Source organism: Nymphaea colorata, chromosome 5, assembly GCF_008831285.2.
Source record: "Nymphaea colorata isolate Beijing-Zhang1983 chromosome 5, ASM883128v2, whole genome shotgun sequence".
NCBI classification, from domain to species: domain Eukaryota; kingdom Viridiplantae; phylum Streptophyta; class Magnoliopsida; order Nymphaeales; family Nymphaeaceae; genus Nymphaea; species Nymphaea colorata.
The window spans coordinates 8,461,289-8,474,703 of record NC_045142.1 but is presented as its reverse complement, the minus strand read 5'-3'; the positions used below and the strand labels follow the sequence as shown (position 1 = coordinate 8,474,703).

The 13,415-nt window shown below is 37.5% G+C and overlaps 2 protein-coding genes across 2 annotated transcripts; one reads left to right on the top strand and one right to left on the bottom strand.

Annotated features, from left to right (window-relative positions):
• Positions 1-1,184: 1,184 nt before the first annotated feature.
• Positions 1,185-2,178, bottom strand: LOC116254794 (lipid phosphate phosphatase gamma-like). Its single transcript, XM_031630371.2, has one exon. It carries the CDS (start codon positions 2,085-2,087, stop codon positions 1,428-1,430), a length of 660 nt encoding a protein of 219 aa, XP_031486231.1. The 5' UTR covers positions 2,088-2,178; the 3' UTR covers positions 1,185-1,427.
• A 7,024-nt stretch (positions 2,179-9,202) lies between these two features.
• LOC116254644 (uncharacterized protein At2g39795, mitochondrial-like) lies at positions 9,203-10,861 on the top strand. Its single transcript, XM_031630171.2, has 4 exons — positions 9,203-9,346; positions 9,629-10,024; positions 10,149-10,462; positions 10,557-10,861. The coding sequence occupies exons 2-4, from the start codon at positions 9,773-9,775 to the stop codon at positions 10,714-10,716; spliced, it is 726 nt and encodes a 241-aa protein (XP_031486031.1). The 5' UTR covers positions 9,203-9,346; positions 9,629-9,772; the 3' UTR covers positions 10,717-10,861.
• The last annotated feature ends 2,554 nt before the right edge of the window (positions 10,862-13,415 follow it).

Genomic DNA, 13,415 nt, shown 5'->3' with positions numbered 1-13,415 from the left:
GTTTTCTGCTAATATTTCAACTCTGCTTTTTTACCTCTTTCATTTCCCCAGGGTAGAATTTGAGAGATTACGCTGTAATTGCAACAAATCTCAACTAAAAAAACTGAGTACTCCCTAGTCCTGACCCAAGTGAAGGAGGACCACAGAGTCTATCTTTCTCCTGCTCAAGATAATTTGCATCCTTCTCAAAGTCGACTCAAACCAAGTGTCTGCACCTTGGCATGACTATTTTTATCAACAGCAGAGGTGATTTCCATGGGAAGGTATCCAGTTGCAATCCCATGTCTCCATAACAAGACATTGTCTTGCCTGCTCTTAAGAGAAGGAGGCCTCTTGGCTTTTTTTTTCTGGTGGACTCCATTAACAGAAATTTATATTAATCTTCATTTTTTGCATGGCATCTTCACAAATGTGCTAATGAATTCAATAACTAATATAATATTTGTCAAAGTATAACTCACCCAATTGTTGGAAGAATATAGGTCAATCGTATGTGAGCCAAGGTCAGAAAAGCATCTGGAGATGTTACTAAATATCAACAAACAAACTCAGAATTAAACATCCAAATAAAAGATGGAACCATCACATGCAGATTTTGCCATGACAAGTCTATTGGCAAGGAGGGTGGTATGTTGGGTAAGGCTTTGGCTGTCAGGAAGGTCAGGGTTTAAAACCTGTAAGTGGGGGCAAGGTACTAGCCACCGGGTTTGACACTGCCAGGAGCGGAACTAAGTCTCATGTCCTGCAGTAGGTTTCTTGGTGTTGGAAATAAGGGGGAAAAAAAGCTAACAAATCTACTTCTTGCATATGCTGCTAGTGATATCAATAAGACTATTTCCCTACAAGTCCCAAACAAGGACCAATGCTAACTACAAAAATGTTAAATCTGAATTCCAATGAAGAAGATATCCAACAACTGATGAATTCTAACTAAAAAGAACGTCAAATCTGAAGTCAAAATGAAGAAGGTACTGTTTTTTTCCTTTTTATTTTTCAACTATTTTTCATCCCTTTGCAATTAAGTTAATAACCTTCAATAGGCACTTGTTGAGCATGCACGCATGCAAAACGGACAGGTAGCAGGCGCGGTTCATCATTTTCTCCAACACACTACTGTACCAAGAAAACTCGCCACATAAAAATATTCTTCCTGAGATGCATAACCCTTCCGATCAAAGCCTTCGTGAGCATAAAAAAGCAAAAATTATGATTGATAAGTAAAGAACGTCCGCCGGCAATATACAAAAAGGTAATGCAATTTCAAAACTCCCAACGGAGTCTTTCCATTCAGGCGAAACTGCTGAAGGAAGCAAGAGATAACAGTATAATATCAACGAAGAAAGTAAAGAACAAGGAAAAATAGGGAAAACCCAGACGGGAAACACAGAGTATGCTGAAATTTGCACGTCCAAGAATCCACCCGCCACTCAATCAGTAGCTTCCTTCCTCTGAAACGCCTTTCTAGCAGCTCTAGCATTCTCATACTCAAACTTGAGGACATTCCGTATGTGCGATGTGTCCTTGATATAGAAGAACCTCCCGATCGCACTTTCTTCAATCGCAGGGAAGCAGCCCGCGATCACCGAGTTCACAATCCAGAACCAGGTACCCCCGAGAACAATTCCAAGTCCGGCACCAGCGACGACCTGGCCGACAGTGTGGTAGCCCAAATAGACCCTGGAGAACATAGTAAGGAACGCCAGAGTCCAGGAACCAAGGGCGACAGCGAGGTCGCATTTAGAGATCGGCCGGCAGCGGAGGCGGAGAAGGGTGAGGTAGACAGCAAAGAAGAACATGTAGTTTGAGTGGGAGGAGGGCCAGCCATGGGAGTCGCAGAACTCGAGGGCTTCACAGGTGTGAGGGCGAGACTGCTTGACGGAATCCTTGACGAAGTCGTTGGAGAGATGAGAGAGAATGAGGCCGATGAAGAAGAAGACGGGGTGGAGCTCGCGGCGGAGAAGGATGTGGGAGACGAAGCCACCGAGGCTGATGAACACGGGGAGGAGGGAGACCCACGCCAGGAAGTGGCCCAGCTTGTCCTCCCTCTCGTAGCGAACGTGAGTGAGTGTCACCGCCTTCAGAGCCATCTCCCTCCCTCTTTCCTTCCCCCAACGGGAGGTTGCAGAAATGACCGGGAAAAATAGCGAAGGAAGGAAGTTGGCAGTTGGCGGCGGCAGCGGTGGCAGCAACGTCGAGGGAGCCCACAGCGAGTCCATGGTTTTGAATTTTTCTTCTTTGGCTTTCTTTTTGCAAAAATGGTCCGACATTTATGGTGCATATGACGAATGGGGCCCCATGGTTTTATAATATTTTTCTAAACCGGCAAAAAGATTCGAAGCCCTTAACAAATAATTTCTTCGGGAATCAGGGGCTTTTTGGATGACACCTTCAAAACCCAGCTTTCGAGACAAAACCAGATTTTGCCTTTAAAACCCTTTCAAAATTTTCATCCAAAATTCGGTTTTGTTAAGAGTGTATAAGGTTGTCCAATTTTATTAACACTCTCGATAATGAAATTTATATTTAAGAATGCTCTTAATTTTATAGCTTTAACATATTTTACAAATATCATTAAAAACTCATTTTTTGTCATTCAAACACAAACCATGTTTTGAAAAGTGAAAACCTAGTTTTTACCTTGTTATTTAAATAAGCAAACCAGATTTTAAAAACTCATTAAAAAGGCAAGTTTTTGAAAGTGTCATCCAAACACCCCCTTAGAGTGTTATGCCGGCGAATAGGCAGGCAGCAGGCGTGAAAGCATCGTCTCGTCTTAGTTATGAACATACAATACAACAGAATTTGAATAAATTGAAATGTAATTTTCAAAATTTTTATATAAGATAAATCAAAACTTTTAAAAAATACATATAATTTTTCCTTTTTGAAATTTGGATGGGGGCATAGCCCTTGCCCTTCTCCCAGGCTTTAGGTAGAGTCATCCCTTAGCTTTTAATCAAGGGTAAAGATAAAATTAAGAGATACTAATTACATAATTTTAAATTTTGAAGAACTAAGTGTGTAAATGATAAAAGCTGTCAAAAAGTTTCGATATAAAAATAAACACTCATTAAGCCTTGTGTGGGCACTTGCCCATACGTTCTCATAAAGAATATGTTATTATGGATGTCAATGGAGTTGGTTGGTTATTATGATATTGATGTTAGTACTAGAAAATGGAGAAGGTTGTTTGTTATGGGATTTCATAAAAAAACGTGAATGCAGTGACCCCACCCCTCCATGACATGTGGCTCTTTGAGTTGCATGTAGGCATTTAGATCAAATATTTGATTGAACTGCTTCGAAAAAATCAAATATCAAAAAAATTTGATATCCAATTAAGAGATCCTATCATATTTGAATATGCACATAACTGATCGGCACATATCTAGCCAGCCAAATTCGAATGCAGATTTATTTTTAAACAAATATCTTACACTTAATGTTCTTACACTTTGAAAATCTACCAAATTTGGTTCAAAGTTCGGGTTTGAATGTAAAGATAAAGATTTAATTCAAATTGTAAAATCCGATTTCAGCTTAAATTTAGACATGAGTTTTTTTTTTTTGTTCAAATTCAAATCCAAATATATAAATAACTTGAAAGCAAATACAGTATATTCGATCTAAATCTGTTTTGGCTTGATGACGTTAAAAAAGAGACCCCTTTTTTTTGTTTGTACGGCAATATATTTTGTGTCGAACGGCCATTATAATTTTTTAGAAATTCGGGGGGGCCTTTAAAACATTTTTAAAAATTTTCAGCCATGGATTTTAATTTTCAAAGAGGGCGGCTTGACTCGACCTCGACGTGGGCGGCTTGACCCCAAAGTCGAGCAACGGCAGGCGCCAAGAAGACTAAAACGTTAATTGCAGTTCTACAAATGGGCGCCAAACGTTTAGTAATTTACCATTAACGGCACTAACTTTTGTTGAAAATTACAATATAATGGAAAAAAAAATTCTCTAAATGCGAGATTCGGTTGGTAATTAACCACTGAAAATTATTTTAAGAGTAAGAAAAGGATGAAATCTCATTATTTACATTGTAATTGCATGTTGAAACATAAATATGCTTTTCATAGACCAACATGGGATTTGCACACCATGGAGAGAAAAAGTAATTTCAATCTTGAACTAGCAAAACAGGTTTCCAATTATCATGGCAGTTCAATTATCAAACACTGCTTTTCCATTTCTATATAATCGACAAGTGTAAATAAGTAAATTATGATCCCACAAACACCAAATAACAGCTTGACCCACCAAAGTTTCATCTGAACTTGCAGATCAACTCTTAAGCTCTATGCTCAAAACAAACTTTTGTAATCTATAAAATATGTGAAGTTCACACACAAAGAAGGGCATCTGAGAGTGGATATCTACATTCTACTTTAAGTTGATGGTGGAAAAAGGAAAGCAATTTCAAAACCTGCTTGGTAAAGTGCAATTACACAGTATTTTTGTAATTACATCGCACATGATCTGTTCTCCTTGAGAAAGTTTCCGGACGTTCTACGTTCAGAAAATGGTGTGTCAGTTTTGATGAATCTGTTTGGCTGCTCTTAACAACAGATACTGAATGTCAGGTCCACTTGAGGATATCAATCCTCTTGTTTGAGGCCACATGCTAACGGACAGAACTTATGGCTACACTAAAATGAACAGCCCGCGACCCCAGTCCATAAACAGTCAAGTTTGAAATTGGAAGCCGAAACAGCTACTGCACTACATATGTACTTGCTTTTATGGATACTCTACACATGCACTTGGCTTTGTATTGAACGTTGAAGTTCTTCTGAACACTGAAGGGAATATGTAAATATTATATTATGTATGTGGTTTGTCTAGTGTTGTAGACTTTATAGTGAAATTCTGATATATATCCAATGAATATGGTTCCTGTATTTATGAATTGTGCACAGATGTTGATTAAAACATTTGATACTGTTTGTATTTATAGTATCTTGGTGCGTTGATATGTTCTTCGAACTTTACTGCAGTTATTTTTGTTCTTGTACGAAAAAGACTCGCCATTGACGGTTTTTTTATCTATTTGGTGTGGTTATTTATCTAATTTCTGTAAATCTAGAAAAATGTTTCTTTATTATCAAACTAAGAAATAATTTTTTGGAAATCTGAAAATATATTTCTGTACCATCAAACTCAAAAGTATATTTTTGGAAATATATTTTTCAGTCATCACACACACACCAAAATTAGAATCATAAAGATTTTTTCCATTCATTTTTTTCAGAAAATATATTTTCAGAAATATATTTCCAATTCCACATTTTCAGGCCATCAAACGACCCCTCAATGTTTGAAAGTCATATTCAGATTTGAATGTGAATTTAAAAGTAGTAAAATTGACATTAGATTCATATATGTGATTCAGATTGGATTAAAAAATTTAGTCGTTTCAAAATTCTGTGGTGTCTTGTTGGTTTGTCTGGCCATTTCCAACGGCCATTGTGTGACAACTTTTTTATTGGATACCTTCACTTGAACTTTTTTTTTTTTAAAGGTGTGTGGTTCATTCCATTGTCTCTAAGAGAGACTATTGGCTCCCCTTGTGCTCACCCTCCTGAGCTCATAGACCATGCTTCAAAACATTTTACAATCCAAAGGTAGAGTGCAATGAGACATGACAGTGATCACTTTAAGATTCGAGCAAGAGTCCTTAAAAAAACCAAACCACATCCACTTGAACTTTCGTTGCAACTCCGAATAGTCAAATCCAAGGCTCCCCCACAGGCAAGGTCCCCCCACAGGCAAGGTGAGCAACTCATTCCCAATACATTGGCTCGTAAATTCTAGTTGACAATAGCAATAAAACATAGTTTGAACCCTTGCTAAGGCCACATATCCCAAACTCATAATCGAATTGACCTAAATTTTTTATTAGCCAATTTATAACCATTAGGCCTTCCTAACCCTGAATTCTTAATTAGGCAGAGTTTAAACAATCCAGGGTTGGCTACAGCATTGCAGTTCACTATAGTCACTTTTGTGGGCTCAAGTTCGATTCTTTGCTAGGAGGACCATATAAATGCAACGCCCATTAGGATTATATTGTTTAATACTAATTTTCCTTAAAAATTCTCTTTGTCAAATTTTTGCCGTCATTTTTTTCGAAATTTAATCTTGATTTGAGGTGGCAATAAGTGTTTCTCTCCAATGCCTTATTGCATTGCAATAAAGTATTAAATGAAGTATTAAAGTAATTTGTGTTATGTCAGTGTGATTGTGGTCTCAAGTGTTCCATTGCAATTATTGCTAGCTTACTTTGCGAGCCCGCTGAATATGCACTACTCAATCTCCTCTTGCTGTTGGCCATTCTAGATAATACCTTCTTGAAATTGGCCTCCAAGATATTGAGCAATTTGGTGTTCAAGCTTGCTTTGATTTTAACCTGTATCACCTTTTATATTCCCTCTTTTTAATTGCTTCCATTTTTTTTCTTGGTGGGAGGCATTTATGGAGCCTAGCGAATCATGCCAAATAGTATGACTATAGTGAATTTAGAGGAGGGTGACACAATGAGCGGTCAAAATCTTTATTTATTCGTATTGAAGATTGTGAGAGATTTTCACGAGCTTATAAAGATGGGGTCATTAATGAGATTGAATAATTGTCCTGATTCCTAACCTTTTTTTTTGGTTGGAATCGAAACTGCTATGGGGCAGGTTGGGATCCGTCGAACCAGGGGCCCGAGCCCAGAAGTGGATCAGGTTGTTACAGTGGTATCAGAGTCAGTTCAACACTCAGACCTCAGACCTGGGGTCCCACATGCGCAAACGCATGTGCTTTAAGGGAAGTGGATTATAACACCCTATAAGTTTAGTCTCGTATTGAACATTTTGAGATATCTTTAAATGCTTATAAAGGGGGAGGGAATGAGTCATTAATGAGATGATTGTCCAGGTTCATAACCTCTTTGGGATTGAAATCGAAACTGTTAGGGAGTATGTTGAGATCCATTGAACCAGGGGCCCGAGCACATGAGTGGGTCGGCTTGTTACAATCTGAATATCTTCTTCTAAGTACTCTTATAAAGTATCCAATTAAGGTTCTAGCAAGTGTCATCAACCATGTTACTCAACTTTAACGAAATAATCATTTAAATTTCCTAATGGTATGAGGTTTTTATACATAAAACTCAATGTTGCCATGTTTAGATAGTTGTCAAGTGGTTAAAATTTGAAAATTTGTCATTAAAAGAACCATAAATCATTGCTAAAGCCACCAGAAACCATCATCATATTATAAATCATGGGTAATGATAATTTAATGGCTATTTTTTAATAAAAAATATTCAAAATTTATTTATCTGAGACATATCAACCATCCACATGCATGAGATGAATAGCCTTGTTAGATAGCCGGGTAATCATTCACTCACTCATATATACCAAGTACCTGGGAATTGAATGAATTGAGACTCATGTAGATGAATTTTTGATCTAGGACATACCGAGCTATTCTTGGGGCATACAACTATACAATAATCTTTTTTTTTGCAGGTGAGGTCATTGTGTTACTCAAACTGGTACACAGTTGGACAATTTTACTATACTCGCAGGTCACACGATCCTATCGTTAGTATGTTGAATAACAATGCATACCTAAACCACTAGAAAAATCTTCCTGTTGCCTTGCCGGTTACGTGCAAGTGGGAGAATGTTGGACTTCCAGTTTGAGTCCACCCATGATGGGCAGGATCCAACCTTATGAGCTAGGGAAGGCAACTAAAACTAAACTATTTTTCTTGATGGACAGTACCTTATTCTATACCATTAGTTTAGTTTTTTTGCAAGTGCACCTAGAGAACACTTTTCATGCAAACAAGGTTGCCTTTAGGTTGCATTTAACAAGGTGATTTGTTGTGTCACATTTAGGCCATTTGTGTCCCAATGAACTGAGTGAAGTTGATCTTAAAGTGTATTAGGAGCTCATCTTCTTACTTACAAAAGATGAATAGAACTAGGGATGTTGACAGATCAATAGGGTTCAAATTTAATGTACTCTTTACCATATCCATTTTATTAGATTTTCACAAATTTAAATTTAATTTTGGATTGGAATGTAGATGAAGGAAAACCTATACCTTATGAATCATAATTAGAATCCATTTTTTAAATTCACAACCAAATTAGAGTTTTTTAAATTACATTCCAAACTGCACTATGATATGTTAAAATCTGTCTTTTCAAGATGTATGGATATTTGATATAAGATATTTCATTAAAACTAAATTTGAATTTGAGTTTGAATTCAAATATGATTGAAAATTTATTAAAATTAGAATCCAACCTAAGTCCAATCGGATGTCATTTCTTAAATTTGAAGCTGATTAGATTTCCTAACTGAATGCTAAAAGTTTTCTTTCCATATCCATTTCTTTTAGAAGCAATTTGGTCAAATATCGAATCCTAATTAGGTTTATTGACATCTCTGATCAAAATAGTTGGAATCACAAGTAAACCATTCCAAAAGCATCTACATAATTATAATTAATGGTTGGTGCATCATAATACAAATGCAACTTTACTTTGTGACATATTCTAATTGTGCATGTCTGATAAATGATAATGTTAAACTAAACATGCAAACCTCAGAGTACCTCAATAACACATTATTTCATTTTAAGCTTGTCTTTGGATTTGCTCATGTAGCATTAACTGTTTTACTTGCTAACTTCCACAATAACTTGCAATCAACAGGTGTACACACATTTTTAAGTTCCTATGCACATTTATAAGGTCCTTGTGCCAAATAGAACCTCCTCCGATTCAAGAAAGGATGTGTAAGAAGGGGCGGAGCCTCAAATTTTTAAAAGAAAATTATAAATGTATTTTAAACATTTTCATTTATCCTACGTAACAGTTTTAAAAAATTAATATTTCAGTCTCAATCAAAATTGAAACTATAGTTCGATCTTCTAATAGTAAATTCCTAGCTCCGCCCCAATTTATTGGCACGTAAGATAAAAAGTAGATACATCATTCGAACGATCTAATTTCTTGTGAAGAAGTAAAAGGTTTCAATTTGAAAAAACAAGCACGCGAGGCGAGAGGACAATCCTACATTTCCATAGGCGTTTGCATGGTTTTTTAATTTTTCTTTTCCAAAATATGGGCGATACAAATTTGTTTTTCTGAAAATATCGGGATATTTTCCTTATTGCTTACAAAACCCTACCTAAATCCTCGGAGTCGGGACGAAGAGCAGAGTAGACACCCGATACTCTCCCTCGACTGTCGCTCTGCTGCCTTCCCTCGTGAAGATCCCACTCTTCAGCATCCCGACACGCAGCGTGCTCCCACCCGGCGAGGCAAATCAGGTACTCTGTCTCTCTTCTATAGCAGCCATGGAGTTAATCAGGAATTCTCCACTTTCCTGTATTTGGTAAATTTTTGTTTGGTTTCATATAAAAATACAGTGGCAAAATGCTTGTTCTTTATTGCTTTTGCTCTTAGACCCAAATTATCGTCAGCTCCCCAAATGAAGAAGTAAACAGATGGGTTTCATTTAGACAATGAGAATGAGATATTCATGGCGCAGGGGGGATCATTACTTACAGTCGTAATATCTTTTGATATCTGTTGCTTCTTTGAAATGGCAGATTTTGATACTGTTAGCCTTCCCGCGGAATTTCTTTGGAGTGTTGCATGGTATATTTTGTGCATAAGTGAGAGTCGGATGAACATAGGGTAGTGTCGTCCTCTCATCTTCCCAGGAAGACCCCATTTCCGAGCTCGAACAGATCATGGCATGGCTAATGAAACTGGGAAGGAAAGCGTGCCTCTCTTCTTCGACTACCCATTTTCTGAAGCTACATTGCAGAGCTTGTCAGCCGTCTCCATCAGCTAGTCGTTTTTCCTTTTCGAGGGAGCTGTTCGCCAAGAACCAGACTCGCCACTATATCTCTCGCATGCACAAATCAGCATTCGAGGACCATATCTTGAGATTACTGCGCTCTGAAATCCAATATGAAATGGAAGTGGCTCCACCCAAAGAGGTAATTAATTCCTCAATCTTCTTGCCCAGGTGCTGCTTCGGAGCATTCCAAATGTTGGGAAGAGGTGGTTTCGAAAGCGACAACCATATTCTCAATTTGGCTTTTTTCCTTTTTTGCGTGTTAGGCTGTTTCCGTATTCTCTTCGTTTACTGTAGAGGATAGGCCTGGGGAGCAATGGCTTAGGTTGAGGCGCAAGTATGGTGACAATGAAGATATCAAGATAGAGGTGACTATGTTTGATGGGTTTCAAAGAAGCGGTGACAAGGGAGAGGATGTTCAAATGCACATTAGTTTAATTGTTGATGTCTGCAAAGGGGACGACTCTAATCCTTTGGAGTTCATTTGTTCTGCATGGCCCAATGCTTTGGTTATAAGGAAGGTTTTCATGCTCAAACGTCATAAAATGCCCCCAAAGCCTTACATAGGACCTGATTTTGTGTGAGTTTCTTCTTTCAACAATTTCTAGAAAGTTGTTTTAGCCTGATGATTTGTGGAGTCTAAGATATGAGCCTTTGTTCTTTGTTCTTTTCAGTGAGTTGGATGATGAACTTCAGGATGCCCTTCAGGAATTTTTGGAGGCACGTGGTGTCAACGATGAGCTTGCCATTTTCTTGCATCAATACATGATGAACAAAGATAAGGCTGAGTACATCCACTGGATGGAGAAAGTGAAATCTTTTGTAGCGAAATAGGGTTCTTGTTTTCTACCTTCTTTCTGCATGGTCCTGTATTTTGGTTGATTGTTCCTTGAATTTCTTATTTACATGATTATACATGATCTTCAAGTTATGTACTAACATACCGGGAATAATATTCAAGAAAATATAATCTTTGAAACCTTGCTCAAGTACCATGATGAAGAAAATACTGAATTGTGTATGATGCAAAATCGTGTCACCATCCATTCTCTGAGATTCCATTGATGTCTGGATCATACATGTGTTATGTAATGTAGTTATGAACTTAAAATCCATTTTGTGACCAACCAGCAGCACAATTATGTGAAGTGCATAACTGTATATGCGTTGTTGTTGATGCTTTTTCTGCATTCATACAGGTTTTACCTTAAAGTAGTGAAATTTCAAAATCCAGTCGATACTTGAAGTTACCAAATCAACAATACACTACATGTTAGTTGGCATCATTGTTTCACCAAAAGGATAGTCCAAAAAGTGAAGCCGACTCATGCAGGAAGCTTTAATATCCTTGGGTTATTTCTCACCATGCATCCGAATCCTATATAAGTTCATGAAACACTTGATTTCCTTACCAGAATCAGAATTTTCATTGGCCTTGTTTATCAAGGCAGGACCTAATAGTTTGATGTTATCCCTAACCACTCTGGCACTCAGTTTGACCAATTAGTGAAACTGTGAAAGTGAATTAGAAATTTAGAAGCTTTAGTTTCCCTCTTTGGAGAGGTAGAAGCTGGATTCTGTCTCTGGTTCGTGTGTAAATTTGTTTGTAAATGTTTTATTCGGCTTGTTAGACAGGTAGAACGAATGACCTTAAAGTTGAACCGGTCGATTTGCTGTTGAGCTTCATGGCATTACGGACATTGGTTTCAAATTTTCAATTAGCAGAGAGTTGGGTATCTCTTGTTCACATCTTTGGTTGTCTTCACCACTTTAAGAATGACAATGCATTACTTATCTAAGGTTGTACCGAGAAAGATTCTAGCTGTAAAATAAATGTTGAACTAACTAACCATTTGAGTATTCCCTCAACAATTAGAAATTAGGGAGAGCTTTTTGTGTTCCATTCGTTGATTAGAAGAAAGTGATTATGGTATTGACTCAACCAGCACATATGACATTTAGCTGCAACCTTGAAGGAAGTTTTACTTATTAATATGGTGATCAAGGTCTTGTGCTGTAAAGTCACAAAAAAGGATGAAATACTAGCAATTTAGATCTGTTCGTGTTCTTTTCTTGCCTCATTCAGCTTGAGGCGTCCTAATCTTTAAAACACATACTTTTCTTTCTTGCAAAATTTTTGCTTTAGAGAATACGTTCCTTGCATTTGAAGGATGGCTCTTATACTCTTCCTTTATCTGTGAGGTTTCATTTGCTGCCGTAGTTATGGTGCTTTAACCAATTATGCCTAAATTTAAGCCTAGTGTGTCATGGTGGAAGGTTCTGACGATGTAGAGAAAAAAAGAGAGCCTTAGGTATTATTTTTTTATTTCCAACTGAATCCTTAAACCCTTATATGAGGTGTTAAATAAAATAAATATCAGGAGCAGAAAGTAGTAGAGACATGTCAACAAAAAATTTGATATAAGAGATAGCATAAGTAGTAGAGACATCTGAGGGCTAATCATTTCCTTAGTTCTTGTTAATAGGTGCAGGTAGATATTTCCGATGAGACATATGCAGCTCGTAGAATAAAAATTAAGATTATGCATTGTCACACGGGTACGTGGGTTTTGCCCACCTACTGGTTCGGCCGTTGGTTCTGAGTCAGAACCCATCCAAACCACTTTAGATGGCCTGACGCCTTTTCTTTCTTCTTCCTTACTTCATACAACATATCTACAACAAAAATGACATCTGTTTCTTATATTTATGTTACTTTTTTTGCTGATTTCATGTATATAATTAATTTAAAAAATATAACCATTGACGTATCGGTGTACCAAGATTGGCGAAAAAAGTGTACCCATACCCGCTTTTTCGTAGCAGCACTCGTACCCGAGATTATGTGATCGACATTCCTATGAAGTTGGTCAATTCATACAGAACAAATTTCTCTCCCACAACTAGTCGAAAATAGAATAATGAGGTTGACTTTCTATGTGAATGAAATTTGTGGCCTTTGAAGAAGACTAGAAGAGTCTTTATAAAGGTGAAAACTGGCTGATTTAAGAGATTCATTACTCTTGCAAGGTTGCATACGGAGCTGACTGCACAGCAACCTTTATCTGGTTACTTCATCTTGATTTGCTTCAGTGAACTGCATCAGGACTTACAGCAGTCGGTCTATGAGGCTGAATATGGTTAAGCATTGCTTATGCTCTGATTTCATCGCAGGCTCGCAGCTAACTTGGTGATGTCTTTACCGACTACCGTTCGTTTGATTATTGTGGGTACCATCTGCTGCTTCCAGTTCTTATTGGTTCCAGAAAATGCAGCGGGCCTAATGGCGCTGTGGTAGCTGATATATGCTACGGCTCCACATCAAACTGAGTCTGATAAGTGAATTTTTTATTGGTTTGCATTACATTCCTAAGCTGCATATAGCAACCAACAACTAGTGGTAGCCAGACAATCCTCCAAGGAAATGCTGATGTAGCACAAAAGTAGAGCTCCTTCTCCATGGGAGTTCAAGACAAGCACAGGTTGACAAATGTGGAGTCGTTATATACCAGCTATATATCAGCTTAGCTTTC